The sequence below is a fragment of the Portunus trituberculatus genome, chromosome 32 (genome assembly GCF_017591435.1).
Source record: "Portunus trituberculatus isolate SZX2019 chromosome 32, ASM1759143v1, whole genome shotgun sequence".
NCBI classification, from domain to species: Eukaryota; Metazoa; Arthropoda; class Malacostraca; order Decapoda; family Portunidae; genus Portunus; species Portunus trituberculatus.
In genome coordinates, this window is record NC_059286.1 from 5,548,603 (window position 1) to 5,568,181 (window position 19,579).

Sequence of the window (19,579 nt, forward strand, 5' to 3'; positions counted from 1 at the left end):
ACACACACACACACACACACACACACACACACACACACACACACACACACACACACACACACACACACACACACACACACACACACACACACACACCATAAAGGGGAAGACAAGCAAGAGACGCTAAACAAATACAACCACAGCACGTAAAGTAACTAAAATAACATGTAACATAAACATTCATTCACAAACTTAAAAATCATACACGTGTAGAAGACGAGATATTTAAGCTAACGAAGACAGACAAAGTAAAGTATAATAATCTTCATTTCTGAGATGGCTAGTGTTGAGTTCACTTTCCTTCCTTAGAAACTTTGGTTAAATTCCCTCAGCTGTCACGTTTTGTAAGATTGCAAATTGACTTAAGCTCTAACGATTGAGAGAAAGAAGGGATAGGTATAGTTAGATTGACAGGTGATCAGACCACGTAAGACTGAGGATAAGGTAAATACAATTAATGGAGTTTTGTGGGGTTAATCGACTTCTGACTCTTGCATTGTCTAGTTAAATCAGTTAGAACAGTTAGAAAAGTTATATTTTGCATTTTTTACACACACACACACACACACACACACACACACACACACACACACACACACACACACACACACACACACACACACACACACACACACACACACACACACACACACACACACACACACACACACACACACACACACACACACACACACACACACACACATATTTGGTCCCCGTAAATTTCCCAAAAGATTGAGCGTCTGCACAAAACTAGATCATTAGAGATACTAACTAACAATTCTTGAAATTCTCCTGTATTTGTAATTTTGTTCGTGTTATTTTAGGAGGGATACCTAACACATTACAATACAACTAACAGGAAACAATCAAACTAAAAGACAACAACAAAACTAGTACATAACGATAGAAATAAAAGGAAATAATCAAACTAAAAGACAGCAACAAAACTAATACATAACGATACAATTAACAGGAAACAATTTAACTATTTCCAACATCCTATGACTTGACTACATTCATGTGGGAGGTTTCAGGATATTTGTCCCTATTCTTTGGCTAAACTATCGGCTCTTAAAAAGACTGGCAACTGAATGAGCTATTTTTCTTTATATTTTTGTTGCCTTTTGGCCAGTCGTCGTCTCTTTCATAAAAAAAAAAAAATAGAACTAGCATACATACACTACTCCCTTAGTTCTAACCATCCCATCGGCCCCTGTACCAGCCAGCTCGGGTCTCCAATTGTATGGAAGGGTACGGTGCTGTGGATTTATTGACTGCGAGATGGAGTCATGAATTTCAGAGGTTTGAATAGTGGATGAATAGGCCGCGTGGTTCATTTCAGCCAGCGAGGGGCGGATCTGAGGCTTGCTGTGTCCATCAGTGTGTTTCCTTATTTCATGGTTTCCGATGTGTTTGTCTGTGTGGGTGTAGGTGTGTGGGATGTAGGGGTAGGGGGTTATTCTCTCTCTCTCTCTCTCTGGAAAACAGGACAAAGTGATCGCTGGAATAGTCATGTTAAGTGTTCGTACAAGTGCGTTGTTACCTCGTCCTCTTCCTCCCCCTTCTCCTCCTCTTCCTATACTGCTATCCCTACACACACACACACACACACACACACACACACACACACACACACACACACACACAGAGAGAGAGAGAGAGAGAGAGAGAGAGAGAGAGAGAGAGAGAGAGAGAGAGAGAGAGAGAAATATAACATGGATGTTCAGGGTAATCAAATGGAATGAACAGATCTACAGAGAGAGAGAGAGAGAGAGAGAGAGAGAGAGAGAGAGAGAGAGAGAGAGAGAGAGAGAGAGAGAGAGAGAGAGGAGACATTGTCCATTGCACAAAGGGACATCGGACAACAGAAGGCTGTAATCTATAATCTATAACCTGACCACCAGCCACACACACACACACACACACACACACACACACACACACACACACACACACACACACACACACACACACACACACACACACACACATACACACAGGCTGACTAACTGACCATACCATCCCAGTAATCTCTCTCTGCTTTGCACAATACACTGTTGTTCTGGGTTGCTTCTGCTTCATGTACTAGCACGCGCCACTACACAACACAAACACATTAAACCGACCACTTGCCTCTCTCCCCGGTAAGTTGTCAACAAGCGTGCACCCGACAACACACAAGTGAGCAGCGCCCCGCCAGTTTTCTCCCAAAGTCAGGAAGCTACTCAGTGAAATAATACTGAATGCAAGTTGTAATTGTGGGAGGGAGTTTTTGCCGCCAGCCGGCCAGCCAGCCACAGAAATTCTGAGCTTGGCAAAAGTTTAATTGACTCCACAACGGTAACATTAATCCTGTGGCGTCAGGAGAAGGGAGGCGTTGCGCTGGTGCTCTTAATAATGTGTTTCTCTCTCTCTCTCTCTCTCTCTCTCTCTCTCTCTCTCTCTCTCTCTCTCTCTCTCTCTCTCTCTCTCTCTCTCTCTCTCTCTCTCACCCAGAGTCCACAAGGATATATGTATATTAGTTTTTATTTGCACTAACAGAGGCCAGCAAGTCTGAATATAAAGTGGGTCTGGAAACACACACTCTTATTTTCGTGCTACAAAGGGAGGAACGAGAGGCTAAAATTGTAATGTATTTATTGGGAGACGGTGACCTATTGGCTCCCTCCTGAAGCTCCCCGTGGCAAATTGAAGGAAGAATACATTGAAGGTGGAGGGGAGCAGACCGAGGTATTTAACACGTGCAGTGCATTTGAAGTTTTTTGAAGGCAGATCATTTTCTGCCACATTATCTTAACCCCTTCAGTTCTGGGACGCGTTTTTTACCATGAATTTGGGTGTGATTAGACGGTATTGTTTACATTAGGAAGGATCTATGGAGGTCAGAAGATTAATTACTCTTCACTATTTTTAATCCCCACATGAGTTTCTGAAGCTGTATAAAATCGCGAAATGGTAACCAGAATGAATATGGAAACGCGGCATGGTACTGAAAGGATGAAGTAGCTCTTAGGTGTAAAACGGAATATAATCCATTTTCCTTCCTTTTTATGCGTCACTGTTCGGTTTTTTCCTCAGTTTCCAGAATGTTAGCAGAAAGCATAACCATAGCAATAAAGTCGCTGAAGTGACAGGATGGAGCCAGGGAAATGTAGACAATGTTCTCAGGGTTAATAAGCAGGATAGGGTGATGAGTAATGTGTTTAAGGTTGATAGATTTAAAAATGGTTCAGATGGAAACTTGCTCTTAAATACTGCCGTTCATGATGATTGAAATGTGCGTTAAGGGATACAACACGAGAGCTGCGGGTTAGTAATAAGAATAGAGCGTTATGTATAATTGGTTCAAGCTTATATTTTACAACACATTTTTGAAAGGAGATAGAAATAACATCTTAAATAATGTAGTGAATGATTGAAATAAGATCAAACCAGGATGAAGAGAAGAAAAAGCTTTGTCAGTGAACATTTTAGGACAAGATGTAATGTATTTGAAATTAATGAAGTTGTTATAAGAGGATTATGTATAAATTAGACCTTAATTCCTTCAGTACTAGGACACATTTCTACTATGAGTTTTGTGTACTATTAGACCATTTTATTGACATTAGGAAGGGTCTATGAAGGTCAGAAGATTAATGGCCGTAGTCTTCACCAATTTAATTTCCCACATAAGTATCTGAAGCTGTATAAAATCACCAAATAGTGAGCAGAATGAATATGAAAAAGCGTCATGGCATTGAAGGCGTTAAATAGTATTACTGATGACTAGAGATTTTTACACCACTTCAATTTATTCTTTGCTCTCTTTAACTTTTTTTTTTTTGCTATTGTCTTTCTTATTCTTCATTCGCGTGTTTTTCCTATCCTCCCCTCTATACGATAATACATCTTTTGGCCTTTCTCTCAGGCTAGTTGAATTTCCTCCATTATTCAATTTTCTCCCCTCTCCTCTTAAATACATATTCACTTTCTGCCAGAATTTATCTATTTCCGACACTGAAATTACATTTTACCTTTCGTTCTAACCTCAAACTTTCTCTCTCTCTCTCTCTCTCTCTCTCTCTCTCTCTCTCTCTCTCTCTCTCTCTCTCTCTCTCACTTTCATTTAAGTAATTCTCCATCACTTTATCTTATCTTTCCCACACAATAATCCTTTAATCTCTTTTCTTTCCTCCTCTCTTGGTATTTACGCTCTCTTTTTCACCCTCCTCTTCACCCTCCGTCTTACCTTCCTCCTCCTTATTACCTCCTCCCTCCTTCCTCTACCGCCACCTCCTCCTTCTCCTCCGTCTCCCTCTCAGGATAAAATAGTAAAGGATTTAAGTGCATGGAAGTCTAACCTTTGAAACTGTAGCGAAGGTTTAATAAGAGACATTCCTTGGCGGGGAGCTGGGGAGGGCGCATTGAGCCGACCGCTACTGATCGCTATAATGGTAGAGCTGCCCCTCCCCTGCACATCTTCCGTTTTCTTTGATCGTCGTCACTGCGTATTTTCGTGAATTGCAGATTATTTTTGTTTATATCCTTCCTTCGTTTTTTTTTTTTTTTTTAGCATGGGTATTGTTTAGTTAGTGTTCAAGTTTCTGTTTTCATGTTATTTTGATTATATTTTGGGTTATTTACAGTTTTTTGTTTATAATTTTGTAGTTGTGTTTTGGGTTTGTATTTTTTTTTCCTTTTAAATATTCAAGCAAGTTTGATTATGCTTAATTATGTATATTTTTTTTTCTAGTTCTCAGTAGTTTTCATTTTCTTGACTTGCTTTTGCACTATCGATTGTGTTTTGTGCACCGTGTTTTATAGATCCAAGTAACTATTTCCGAGTTTGTTTGAATTTATTATTATTTCTTCTCTCATTATTTTTGGTCGTGGTATTCAAATTCAATTCCAGTCCCTCATTTCTTATCCATAACATTCTTTTCATATTCCCTTCTACTTCTTCCTCATTATCATGGTTATACTCATACTTCTGCTCCCTCTTTTCCTTTTCCCTCTTCCTTTTCATAACGACCTCTACCTCCCTTCCTTCCCTCTCTTTTATCCTTCTTTCATCACTACGATCCCCTATTTCCTCCCCAACTGCTGTGTTTCCCCTCTCCATCTGGGCCCATTACTTCCTCCCCACGATTTTTTCCCTTTACTTCCTCTCTCTTTTTTCCTTACCGTCTATCCTTATTACTGACATTTTTTTTATTTTGCTGCTTCTCTTCTATTTTTAGCCTTCTCTTTTTTTTTTAGCCCTTCTCTGCTTTTCTTTATTTTTTTTTATCCACGTTCTTAGTGTTTCCTACGTCTGTTCTTTCATATACAATTTTCTTTCTTTCTTCCATATTTTTGGACCTCTTTTAAAACAAATGTCTCTTTTCATTATGTTATCTCTTTTCTTTTGTCCACCCTCATATACTTCATCCCTGTCGATCTCTCACCATCTCGCTTTCCTTTCCCTACTTCTTCCCTTCCACGTAATCTATCTTTCCTTCCTCACTTCCCTGTACTTTTTTTCCGTCTTGCTCCTTCGTCCCCTAACCTTCCCTTACCGCTTTCGTTCCTCTTACCTTTACTTCACCTCCTTGTACATCTTTTTTTATATTGATTCTTCTTCCGCTCTTCTCCTCTCATTTGCTTCCTTTCCCTTTCCTACATCTTCCTTTAAATTTCTTTTTTTGGTTTCACACTTATATTATATATCTATAACTCTCCCTGACTTCATCTGGTGTTATCTACAACCTTCCCTCCACACTCTCTGTTTTATTCTGTACAATATTCCTTCAACACATTGATACTATTCTTCTTCAGATACTTTATACTTACTGCTCTCATACAATTTAGTTTCAATGTGACTCGCACCTAAAAAGAAAGAGGGATAAAAAAGAACATAACATTATTACCACAAGTACTTTTTCTATATCTTTGTCTTAAATCAAATACATATTGGGTGATTTAGTACATTTTCTCCATTACATACAAACCAGAATCTTCATGATTATCCTTATTTTTCAATCTTAATATGATCCTTACCTTGAGAGTAGAATAATATTAAAAGTACTCTTTATATAGCTAATTATCTACACTCTTAAATACCCTCCCCTCACCTTCACCTTCTTCTTGGCCTGCTGCAGGAAAAACGTGATCGAGGGCGCCAAGGTGGAGCGGCAAGTCGTCCCGGGCCGTAGTTTGTCCAACATCACCATTGAACTGGAGGCTTTCGACTACGACTTGGACGCGGAGAACATGTTTGAGTGCGTGCTTACCATCCCCGGCACAGATTTCAAAATGCAGAAGGAGATCCTCTACTTCCCAGGTGCGTGACTCTTCAACTTGCTACTCTCACATTCCTTCGTACTTTTCCCTCTCTCCTCCTTCTCTCCTGCGGCCAATGGAGGGCTGGCCGCGGGCGTAATGGGCGTTGGGTCTCAGTTTTTCCCCCTCACCTTGGATAGTTTTGGGTTTTTTTTCGTGTTCTTGGTGTTTTTCTATCTCCTTGACGCGGCGGTAGCATCTTGGTGTTGGGTCTCGTGGGCCGTCTTTGCTTACTGTCAGATGCTGAAGTTTTGTCTTATTTTTTCATAACGCTAAGAAGGCAGTGCTTTTTTTCTATTTTTCCTGTGCTTTTTACATAGTTCTGTTACTTGTATATCTCCTATGTCGAGTAAACTTCAAGACGCCCCTGATGAAAACCGGATAAATATAAAATCAGGCATCAGAAAAATGAAATCCATTGGCAAACTTATGCAACTTTCACGAAACTGTAAAACTTGGTGAACAAATCTTTACAGTTGTAAGATTATGGCTGTCGGAAGCGTCGTGGCCAGATATGTCGCGGCAGAAAGAGAGAGAGAGAGAGAGAGAGAGAGAGAGAGAGAGAGAGAGAGAGAGAGAGAGAGAGAGAGACTTTTGTCCTCGTGCTCGTCTCCCTCCTCTTATTACATGTCCTTTTCCTCCTCCTCCTCCTCCTCCTCTAATACTTTCTCATAATTCCTCTGACGAGTACAATGCAAACATCTCCCATGCTTACAATTCACATTGGTCTTCTTCCTCCTCCTCCTCCTCCTCCTCCTCCTCCTCCTCCTCCTTCTCCTCTTCCTCCTCCTCCTGGATCCCTATCCCAAATATTTCATTAATGTTACACCACTAAAGCCTGTAGTTTCTCTCTCTCTCTCTCTCTCTCTCTCTCTCTCTCTCTCTGGCGATGACAACTTCCTTGGTATGAAGCCTTCTAACTGGTCCAGCTTCGCGCTCCGGGGGTCATCACTATTCCCTCATACGGAAAATTCCCTGGTTATAAGAGACTAGCACTTTTCTGTTGCGCCTCGACCACTGATAAGTGTGAGGGTGTGCTGGGGAGAGACTGACAGTGGCGGGAAAGCGAGAGAGGATGCTGGAGGGTGACAGCGGATAATGGATTGACTGGACTTGCCGTGAAATGGAGGTTTGCGGGCGAGGGATGAGAGACAGAATGAGTGGCGGGTGAGGGAAGGCGGAAAAGGGTGTGGCGGTGGTGGAGGCAGGACCCGCGGGATGATACACGAGCGCTGTGGAGGGGAGATGATCGGAGGTGTGGCTGTGTGTGTGATGGTGAGTGGGTGGTGTGAATAAGGCGAGTGGCTGGAGCATGTAAAGACTATTATGAAACACTTTGCTCTCTCTCTATGACGATTTTCTACTGATAAAGTGATGATTAGCAGTTTTCAGTTGTTTTTCCTCTTGAATAACACAGAAATCTTATTAATCTCTCACTGGAAGCATGGAAATATAAATGAAAAAAGAGAATAACGAAACAGATTATTTCAAGAGTCTATTCTGAAATGCTTTACTACCACCATGGCGATTTTCAACTGATAGAGAGACGATAACCGGTTTTTATAGAGTTTCTCCTTTAATTAACATAGAAATCTTATCAATCTGTCACTGGAAGCATGAAAGCATATGAAAAAAAAGTGTAACGAAATTCTTTCAAGAGGCCGAGATGCAACGCAGAAGTGTCAGAATATAGTCCTCGTGTCAGCTGGCAGGGGTGGGAGAGGTTTACCAGTGTATGGCGGCAGAGTGGACGGGGATTCTTGTGGGATTGGCGTGGGTGGCAGGGCGTGGCAGGAAGAACCAGATGGCGCGCACATGTTGACTGGAAAATCATGTCACAGGAAAACACGTGACGAGTCGGCGAGATAAAGTTGAGGAGTGAGGGGAAGTGAGGGAAAGTGAGGATGGGGAGGGAAGGGAGTGACGGGGAAGGAAGGGGAAGAGGAAGGGGAAAGTAGGGCTTCACTGGGTACGTTCTGCGCAGGGATCATGACGGTAAATCGCTCGATATTGAACACTGGACTTCCGCTGCGCATCTGAGGTTTCTTTTCCTTGATTTCTCGCCGGAAGTGACAGATATCAGTGTCTTTTCTTATATAAACTAGAAGAAACCAGTTGTATGTTCTCCTCCTTTCACTTTTATAGTACAGATGGATTTATTTTATTTATCCATATTTATTATTTTTTTTTGTGTGTATTTATTTGTTGTAGGATATATTTTGTCCTGTGATTTATTTTGATATTTCGGAAGGGCTTTCGGTATTTACTTAATTTATCGCATATTTTGACACGCTCTAATTCTCCTCCCCTCATATATTGGACTTTTATCTCAATTTACAACTTTTGATGCAATGTGCTGTAAACTATTGAATGAAGACCATTTTCTCTCTCTCTCTCTCTCTCTCTCTCTCTCTCTCTCTCTCTCTCTCTCAGCGGTTCAAAGCGAAAACATTTTTAGAACCCCGATTCGTGATTTGCAGATCCGCGTTTCGCCAAGTTGCAATTTGCGTTTTTAGGTTTTCTCGTCTAGGTCAACCCGCGACCCTTTTGTTATGTTTTCAGGGCTTTTGTGTTGGCTTGCTCTTTGGAGTGCCCTGATAGCGAGGCGAATGTTCAGTTGAGCTTATTTCTCGTTGGAAATAGTGCACACACACACACACACACACACACACACACACACACACACACACACACACACACACACACACACACACACACGGAAGGCGAACTTGTTTCAACATTGTAAGCTAGAAGTTCTTGTGTTTGCGTGGTAGTATGAGCTTTTCTTTCTCTCTCTCCCTCTTTCTCGCTTTCTTTTCTCCTTTGAGCGCCAGACTGATTCATTCCTCTTGTATTCACGGTAATCAGGAGCTCACATACATCTCGTAGTACTCAGCAATTCAAGCCATTCTCCGTGGCAGGTTGTTTTGTAATGTTTGACTCGTAAGTGGCTCCAGCATTGCTTAATCTGTGTAAAACTCCTGAATCCAAGCTGTTGCGCTCCTTTACTCGTCATTAGAAAAGTGTCTTCGCGTGCGTATCTTGAAGCAGAAATTATACTGGAGAATGTTGAGTCTGCAGATTAAGTGCAGGTGAAGATTATTTCTGGAATTGACAAAGAAATGTTTCGCCTTCTCTTTGTGATTTATCTTCCTGTGAGGAAAAATTATGTTTTATGAAACGGATTTTAAACGGAACATAGACTTTTCTCATCTTAGTGAAATAATCGTAATCGTTGTTGCTTATATAGTTGTAGTAGTAGTAGTAGTAGTAGTAGTAGTAGTAGTAGTAGTAGTAGTAAAATATCAAAAATAACAACGACAGCAATTATGATGAAAAGACGACGAGGAAGGGAACTTTACGCTCGTGTGGTTGGTTTCTTTAGGGATTTGAGAAGCACACGAGCGAGACGAGGGTGACAATACCTGGACCTCTTATCTGTCAGGTGGGCACGTCACTTTATAACCCATTGCCATTATTATTATCATTATTATTATTATTATTATTATTATTATTATTATTATTATTATTATTATTATTATTATCATTGACATTGTTATGGTTGTCTGTAATTGTAGAAGTAGAAATAGTAGTAGTAGTAGTAGTAGTAGTCGTGGTGGTAGTAGTCGTAGCGTTAGTAGTAGTAATAGTAGCATGACCAATGCAGGCCACCTTACAATCTATACAGGTAATACTTTCCTTTTACAACACAGAGCTCTCCTGATTAATAGCGAACCCATACTAATACAAGCAAGGATTACATGTATCAAATTTCCTTTCTCTCTCTCTCTCTCTCTCTCTCTCTCTCTCTCTCTCTCTCTCTCTCTCTCTCTCTCTCTCTCTCTCTCTCTCTCTCTCTCACACACACACAAACGTACAATTCAATAGGTAATAGTAAAGGTACGTCGAGAAATAAAGGCACAGTCACGTGAGGAATTACAATATACCTCATTATAGTCACCAATAGTTACCAGTGGTCATTAGTGAAGGGATTACGTGCGTCATGAATGGGTAGTGATGGTGGTGTGATGGGTCTATAGTGGCAGGCTGTGAATTCTCTGTGTGCGTGTGGCGTTCTTTATGACACACGTAGATGATTTGATACGTACGTCAATTAGTGATGAGGAGTGTGAGAGGGAGGAATGAATGTATGCGGAAGGAGTTGTAGTATACGTACACATACATACATACATACATACACACACACACACACACACACACACACACACACACACACACACACACACACACATACACACACACACAAGGAGAGAGAGAGAGAGAGAGAGAGAGAGAGAGAGAGAGAGAGAGAGAGAGAGAGAGAGAGAGAGAGAGAGAGAGAGAGAGAGAGAGAGAGAGAGAGAGAGAGAATGACAAACAATGACTACGAGAATATGACTCTCTCTCTCTCTCTCTCTCTCTCTCTCACACACACACACACACACACACACACACACACACACACACACACACACACACACACACACACACACACACACACACACACACACACACACACACACACACACACACACACACCCTTGGCTTCCTCCCTATCCTTTTCTCCCATCCTCCTCCTCCTCTTCCTACTCCTCCCTCCTCTCCTTTCCTTCCCTCTCCCACGCAAACTCCCTCGAACGTTTTTTCCCTGTGATGTCCTTTGCCCTTTTTTGTCCCCTCTTCTCCCTCGCCTGTCCTCACATCCTTCCTTTATCCTCTTCGTTATCTGGTCTTCCCTTTCCCCTCCTGCTCTGATGACCTTTCCCTTCCTGCCATTCTCGTCCTCGTCCTCGTCCTCGCCTCAACACGACACTGAATTAAGAGATTCCTCCTAGCTTGTTATCATAGCTATCCCGAGTTCCATTGAGACTAAAGTTGACTTACTTGATATTCATGGAGCGACCTTAGTGTCCGAACTAGTTGCAGGAGGAGGAGGAGGAGGAGGAGGAGGAGCTGGGGAGTGGCACAGAGGTGTTCAGAAAGAGTGGTGAGGTGAAAGATAAAGAGGGGAAGCTTCAGAAACGATAAGAAGATTATATATATGAAGGAATAAAAAGTGAGCAATCATAAATGAGAATGCGATAATACGCGTACTCTTGTTAATTACGTACACCCTTTTTTTTCCTATCTTCCATTCCCACGTCCATCCAAATATAATAGGAATTTAATCATTACATCGTATATCAGTAAATTTCACCCATATCTCCTTCCTGTCATCACCCTTCTGTATGCTGAGGGAAAAAAAAAACTGTGACTGTGGTGCTTTCATTCTTGCTTCCAACTCATTGTGTTTGAGGGAAAGCATATGAATCAATTCCAGTCAGTTTTTTTTTTTTTTTGGCGTCGACCTTTAGCAATGTCTTCTCTAAAGCTGCATTTATTTAACGTTCAGCCTGTAGGTAAGAGAGAGAGAGAGAGAGAGAGAGAGAGAGAGAGAGAGAGAGAGAGAGAGAGAGATAAATAGATAAACAGATAGACAAATTGAGAGATATAGATAGAGATAGATGGATAGATAGATAGGTAGAGATAGAGATACATAGATAGATAGATAGATAGATAGATAGATAGATAGATAGATAGATAGATAGAGAGAGAGAGAGAGAGAGAGAGAGAGAGAGAGAGAGAGAGAGAGAGAGAGAGAGAGAGAGAGAGAGAGAGAGAGAAATGAAAAATGGAACTCACAGACTCAGCATTATGGAGAGGTTGGCAGTGCAGACTCAACAGATCTCTCCATAGGGCTTGATAAGGAGAGGGAGGAACGAGAAAAAGAAGAAAATCGTCACATTTTATGCATAGTTTTTTTTAGAGTTCGCGTCTCGATCGTGTCTTTTCCTCAGAGCAATTTATTCCCTTCCGCATATTTGTCTCTTGATAATATTTGCATCTGTATGGAAAATCTCAATATAAATCTGTCTTCTGCTGTGTCTTCTCCTCGTATTTTTGGCAGACTTTTTCTTACTTTTGGATTACATCTCGAATATTTGTGCGTTCTTTAACTATTTTTGCCATGTCTTATTTTTTTTTTCTCGCTCCTCTTTCCACATTTTTTTCTTCCTTCAGGTACAATTTTTAGTGATATATATTTTTTCTCCCCGTTCTGCAGTCGTATCTGCACAAATACTGTATTTTTCACGCGCGTTTTTCTGACTTCTTTTAATAAGACTGTACAAAAATATAATCTTTACGTAAACGAAAGAAAAAAAAAGAGATCAAGACGAGGAGAAAGTTCATGGCACACACAGCATCACCACACCACCACCACAACACCACCACACCACCATTACAGCACCACTACAGCATCACCACAGAAACCACAGCACCACAACACCACCACAGCACCACTACAGCACCACCACAGCACCACTACAACACTACAACATCACTACAGCACCACTACAGCATCACCACAGCATCACCACAGCACCACGTCAGCACCACCACAGCACCACCACATCATCCACAGCATTACCACATGTATCATCACCACACCACCACCACGGCATCACCACAGCACCAACACAGCACGCACCACCACATCATTCACCACTCAGGCGTAGACTAAAAAAACAATTTATAGTAATTTTTCCTTCCATGTTCCTGAGATTCTTCACCACCACCACCACCACCACCACCACCACCTTATAGTCCCATATATTTCCAAGTCAGTCTAGTCTAACCTCACCTTCACTATTCATCCTCACTTACTCAGTCCCATCAGTCTAATTCCTCTATTCTAGTTAGTCTCAGTTAATCTCCAGTCAGTCACAACAGTCAAACATACTTCATCACCACAACTCAGCCCAACTCGGCCCCAGCAGAGACATGCCATACATTATAAGTCCCCACGTAGGCCTTCAGTAAATATCCCAGTAGACCACGTTCATTTTCCATCACCATACTAAACAACTTGCATTCTGTGAGTGTCGTGGTTTGGTTCTCTATGTTCGTCTTGTGGCAATACCTCGTCAAAATTCCACGCGTCTTGTTGAATCTATTGCGCATAATTTGATTTGGCTACTGATATTGCGACATGTTTAAAAGCCGTAATTTGATGGAATGGTCCGTTTCTCTCTCTCTCTCTCTCTCTCTCTCTCTCTCTCTCCTTCCTTCGTGGAATGAAATATAATACTTTCTTTGTTGAATTTTAGCGTAAAATATAGTTTCAAGTTTTGGTGTCTTTCAGGAGAGGCGAATTAATTAGGAAAACTGTCCTTGAGGTAATGAGAGAGAGAGAGAGAGAGAGAGAGAGAGAGAGAGAGAGAGAGAGAGAGAGATTAATGTCCTCAGTCAACTAGTTCTTGCCTTTTTCGTGTCCCTTTCCCCGTCTCTTCCCTTTTTTTTATTATTTTTGTTCCTTTCCCTGTGTCCCTTTCTCCTTTGTCACCATTATATCTCCCTTCTACTCTTCCTCCCTCCTTCCCTTAAACCATCGACACCAAGTCACGTTAACATCAAGTATTACCTTTTCCTGTTTCCTTTATCTTTTGTTACTGTCTCCTTCGCTTTTCTGTTTTCCCTTTTTTTCCCATTTTCTTAACTCCGCTCTTTTTGTTTCCACCTTCTCTCGTTTTTTTCCTCATATTTTGATTTGTATCTATGTGTAAAGTAATTTTTTTTTAATCTTTATTGCATTTTCCCCTTCTTCCATTGCATTCTTCATTCTTTACTTTCCTCCTTTCTTTTATTCTTTCCCCTAATCTATTATTCCCTCTCTTTCAGTCTTTATCTCTCTCTCTCTTCTCCCCTCACGTATGTATGAGCCTACTCTCTCTCTCTCTCTCTCTCTCTCTCTCTCTCTCTCTCTCTCTCTCTCTCTCTCTCATTCCTTCTCTCTCTTCCCTCCCTCCCTACATTCCTTCCATCTCTGTCGCATACACTCGCTTCATTGCCTTCCTCCCCTATACACATCCAATCCTCCTTTCCTCCTTTTATTCCCCCTCCCAGTCGTGGTCCTCCTCCACCTACTTCCCTCTCTAATACCCCTCCTTCCCTCTCATGTCGCCGAGAGCCCCACTCCTCTTACAAGTTGAAATGGTATCCGATTTTTCATTTCCTTTTCCCGTTTCCGTCAGTGTCGCTCTCGGACTAACGCTACTCACTCAAGACTCGCTTCTTAAGAATGTTTTATAGCGACTAGAGCCTGTGCTGAGTTCCCCACAAGGCCACTTTTACCTCCCTGCCTCCTTCTCGTGCCTGACTGACTTGGCGTTCCTGTGTTTTCTTTGCGAGTGTTGTGTTGCGCGCCTGACCGACCGCTCGTGGAAAAAATATGCGGTAACCATGTCGAGGTCTTGTTGTCTGCTAGCCACGTAGGTGTTTCGGCCGCTTCATGTACGTGAATTGTTAGCCTGTGCTGGGTAGGGAGGTTGGCGGGCAAGCGTTCATGTCTGCCTACCTGCCTGCTTTCCCGTCTGTGTTTGTGTGTGTGGGTGCTTGTGACTTTCTTAGGAGTTTGCTTTTCCTGTGTGTGTCTGGTCTCTCGTCTCGTCTCGTCTCTCTCTCTCTCTCTCTCTCTCTCTCTCTCTCTCTCTCTCTCTCTCTCTCTCTCTCTCTCTCTCTCTCTCTCTCTCTCTCTCTCTCTCTCTCTCTCTCTCTCTCTCTCTCTCTCTCTCTCTCTCTCTCTCTCTCTCTCTCTCTCTCTCTCTCTCTCTCTCTCTCTCTCTCTCTCTCTCTCTCTCATGTTCGTGTCCATCTCTCATTCTCGTCTTTCTTTCCATGTTAGCGTCTCAATCCCTCGCTTTTATCTCTAACTTTTCCTTGTTTTTCTTGCCTTCCACTCCTCCCCCTCCTCCTCCACCTCCTTGTCCTCTCCTGTTCTTCCTCCTCTTCTCCTCTCTTGACACTCCCGTACTTAACTTTAAGAGCTGAGAGACAAATCATATCTACTTCATCTAACTATCAGGAGGAGGAGGAGGAGGAGGAGGAGGAGGAGGAGGAGGAAGATTTAGAGTGAGTAAAGAGAATGAAGGAAGAAGAGGAGGCCTAAAAACTAGTCAGGGAGATAAGAAGCGTAGGAGGACATGAAGGAGAGAAAGGATGTCATGAGGAGAAGGGAAACAGGGAGGAATGTTGGAAGGACTTGAAAGGATCCTTAATGGGAGGGAAAGACGGAGAGAGAGGGAGAGGCGGGAGAAGGATGGAGGGAATGGGGAAGGATGGAGGGAAGAGAAGGGAGGGAGGGAGGAAAGGTCATCAGATGGTAAAGTGTTTTGACAGTTCTGCCAGAGATTGGTTATTGTGTTGACCTGAACTGTCCCTTCTCTCTCTCTCTCTCTCTCTCTCTCTCTCTCTCTCTCTCTCTCTCTCTCTCTCTCTCTCTCTCTCTTTAATGACCTTCCGAATCATTTATCTCTTCGTGTTCCATTTCTGTCTTCCTTTTCCTCGCTTCCCTAATTTCAATGTCTGGAATTCTCTTACCTTCCTCCTATTTTTTTCCTCTCCTTGTCTTCGTCTTTCCTTTTCCTTCCATTTGTGTCATATAATTTGGTTCCTTTGTATTTTTGTATTTTATATATCTTTTTTAATACAGGAAATTAATTGGTTTGTTATCAAATAATCATACTCTGAAGTTGAAGACAAGATTTTTTTTCTCTCTTTTATTTGTTAAGGATGAAACTTTTATTGGGATTTCTTCAGGTTCATTTTACTTGATTTTTTTTTTTTCATTTTTTTTTTTTTAGAGTTAAGGCGTAAAATTCTTTCCGTGGTAGACGCTGTGATACATAAATAAAAGTTTAGATGCTTGATAACATCTGCCCTTTGATGTCAGTGACACACACACACACACACACACACACACACACACACACACACACACACACACACACACCTTAGCAAACCTTTTGACAACTTTTCCATACACTGTTCCCTCAATAACAACTCTACACATACCTACAACCTCGATACACACACACACACACACACACACACACACACACACACACACACACACACACACACACACACACACACACACACACACACACACACACACACACACACACACACACACACACACACACACACACACACACACACACACACACACACACACACACACACACACACACACACACACACACACACACACACACACACACACACACACACACACACACACACACACACACACACACACACACACACACACACACACACACACACACACACACACACACACACACACACACACACACACACACACACACACACACACACACACACACACACACACACACACACACACACACACACACACACACACACACACACACACACACACACACACACACACACACACACACACACACACACACACACACACACACACACACACACACACACACACCTGTTCTTAAACCTAACCTTATCTTTCACCGGCCTCCAAACCTTCCCAGAACTGAACCTTTGCCTTGTAACGTGATTCTTTTTCTCACCATCTTTTTACCCTTCTCTAGTTCCGTTCTTTTCCTCATTTCCAGTTTTCCTCCTGCTTCTCTGGTTCTCTGCTTTCTCTCTTTCTCTTTCTCTCTCCTCCCCTTCTTTTCTCACGCTACTGGAAAATTGCTCTTATTGGCTGACTCCCTCTCACGCCTCGGGTCACGGAGCGAGGGTACCAACTCTTCTTTTACCGTCGAGAAATGTGTTGGTTCAGTACACACGCGCCTCCTAAAACTCCCCAAAATATTCACCCGGATACCTTGGGGATTATTACGATGGGGTGGTTATAGGTATAGGTGTTGGTTTCTCTCTCTCTCTCTCTCTCTCTCTCTCTCTCTCTCTCTCTCTCTCTCTCTCTCTCTCTCTCTCTCTGGTTCGTTGAAAGGTACGTTTTCTTTTTCATATTCTTCCGTGATTTTTTTTCATTTTGTCGGTTGAATAACGTTTTTTTATTATTAATTTTGAGTGTAATATGCGTGAATTTTGTTCTTTCGCTTCACTCATCTTTTTTTCTTTTTTCCTTCCTTTTCACGGTTGTAGTATTCATATTCGATTTTTTTCTTTAAATTTTGTGAAGAAATGAAGGAGATTTACCTATTTAGCTGACAATTTCTCCTCTATAACTCAAGATCCTTCCTGTGAATGTAAGAAACGTACGAGATAGAGTCACTGGCAAGAGAAAGGAGAGTCAAAGAATAAGTCACTGAATAGATCAAGAGAGAGACAGATCTTGTAATTTGCCTTATGACCGTGTATAACTCATCAATAGCTTTCCTGTAAGTATTGAAGATGTGAAAAATCAATTAATGGCAAGAGACAGGAGAGCCAAGCAGGAAAATGATACACTGAACATCTCAAAGGGGAAGAAAATGAGAGAATTGTTAAGATAGATATACTGAACACATCAAGGGGAAGAATTCAAATTAGTCATGGATATAAGCAGCCTGACAGAAGCTCCTGAATGTATCTCATAAATTTCTTACTCTCGGTGGGAGGCAGATGCGGCGGGTTTGAAGAGGAGGCAGAGGCGGCTGGATTTTAATATTAATAAGTGGGATCACCGGCGCCCTGGTGATTAAAGCCTCCTCAGGTAGCGCGGCTCAGGCAGGTGGGAAATGTAAACAGCGCTGCGGTGAAGGCGAGTGAGGGGCAAAACTTCAACAGGATTATTGTGCTTCCTTTCATTTCTCGGATTAGATGTTTTTATGTATCATTTTTTCCATTGCACCTCCTTTCAAATGTTTGTGATTCTGTAAACCCAGACACGCCTAGACAGACAGATAGATGGATAGACCCACAGACAGACACACTCCTATCACTATCCTTCTTCCTCTCTCCTTATTCCCTCTCACTCCTTTCGTTCACCCCGAGTCGATGAGAAGGCGAGAAATTTGCATCGTGGATAAACAGAGAATCGAGGAGTCTTGGGTTCGCGTCTCCTGGTCTTAGCAGGGGATCACACTCGATGGCTGTCAATATGTCCCACGAATACTCACTCAAATTTCCCTCTATATATTTCCCTTCCACGCTCTTAAGAACCCCAGACTGAGGTGCTTTACGTGTGTCAGTACGTTTGTTTAGATTTGCAACGATAGGAGGGAAGATTAGAAAGGAACAAATGGATATGAAGTACAAAGTGTAAATAAAGAGAGAGAGATGAGTGAACAGCGAATAAGAGTAAAACTTTTAAAGGGAAATGCGTATTGAAATGAAAGAATGAAGCAAAATGTGAGGTAATGATTGAAAATTACATATGAAGAAAATTAATGCAGAGAATGAATGACAAGATAATGAATACTGGATTAGAGAAACTATATTAAAAGACAATATGTATAAAAATGAAATGAAAGAAGAGAAATTTGACAAAACAAAGAATACTAAATTGACAGAGAATAAGAATGAACACAAAAGAATATATTGAAACAGTTTAAAATGAAAAAGACTGAAAGAAAAATCAAATATGAGAATAAGCGCAGGAATATAACTTCATATATTTTGATTTATTTGAGTAAATTATGAAAGCGAGAGAGAGCAAGAGACAGAGTTGATGTTATTGTTTTGCATTTGCTGCAGGTGACTGAGGGGCGAGATGAGAGAGGGAAAGGGAAAGGGGAAAGGGGAAAGGTATTAGGTGTGATCAAGTAGATTTTGTATTCCCAGTGCTCGGGGGAAAACAGGAGAACAGTTCGCAGAGTGACGCGTTGCATTTTGATTATTCTTCGTATTACAATCGTGTGCATGTTGGTTCATAAAGGCATCTGTGTTCCCTCGTATCGCTTATTCCATTGGTGAAGGCGTGAACGAAAATGCGGGTCACTTTTTTCCCCCAGCTTCGTAAGGGAGTATTGGAGTTTTGAGCACGTGAGGTGGTTCCACAATGGCCAGTTTTGTTATTTCTTTCGCCGTCTCCTTCCCTTCTCTTCTCTTTCGCCCTCTGCACTTGCCTCTTCGTCTTTTGCCCTTCCTCTCGTTTACCTATAGTCTATGCGCTCTCTCTCTCTCTCTCTCTCTCTCTCTCTCTCTCTCTCTCTCTCTCTCTCTCTCTCTCTCTCTCTCTCTCTCAAGAATGTCCAACGTATGCTGGATTTTACGGTTGAATGATCTCTCTCTCTCTCTCTCTCTCTCTCTCTCTCTCTCTCTCTCTCTCTCTCTCTCTCTCTCTCTCTCTCTCTCTCTCTCTCTCTCTCTCTCTCTCTCTCTCTCTCTCTCTCTCTCTCTCTCTCTCTCTCTCTCTCTCTCTCTCTCTCTCTCTCTCTCTTCTCTTCCTCCCTTGTTCTCTCCATTTCAGCTACCCTTCGTATCGCATCCTTTTTTCTCTCTCCAACATTTCTCT

At 41.9% G+C, this 19,579-nt stretch overlaps 1 protein-coding gene across 3 annotated transcripts in view; it reads left to right on the forward strand.

Annotated features, from left to right (window-relative positions):
• The window catches only part of LOC123511859, a 298,637-nt gene that overhangs the window by 266,421 nt on the left and 12,637 nt on the right, over positions 1–19,579 (forward strand). For all 3 annotated transcript variants that reach the window (XM_045267909.1, XM_045267911.1, XM_045267910.1), the window contains exon 5: positions 6,126–6,307. In XM_045267909.1, coding sequence (XP_045123844.1) covers positions 6,126–6,307 — 182 coding nt within the window. The remainder of the gene's footprint in view (positions 1–6,125; positions 6,308–19,579) is intronic.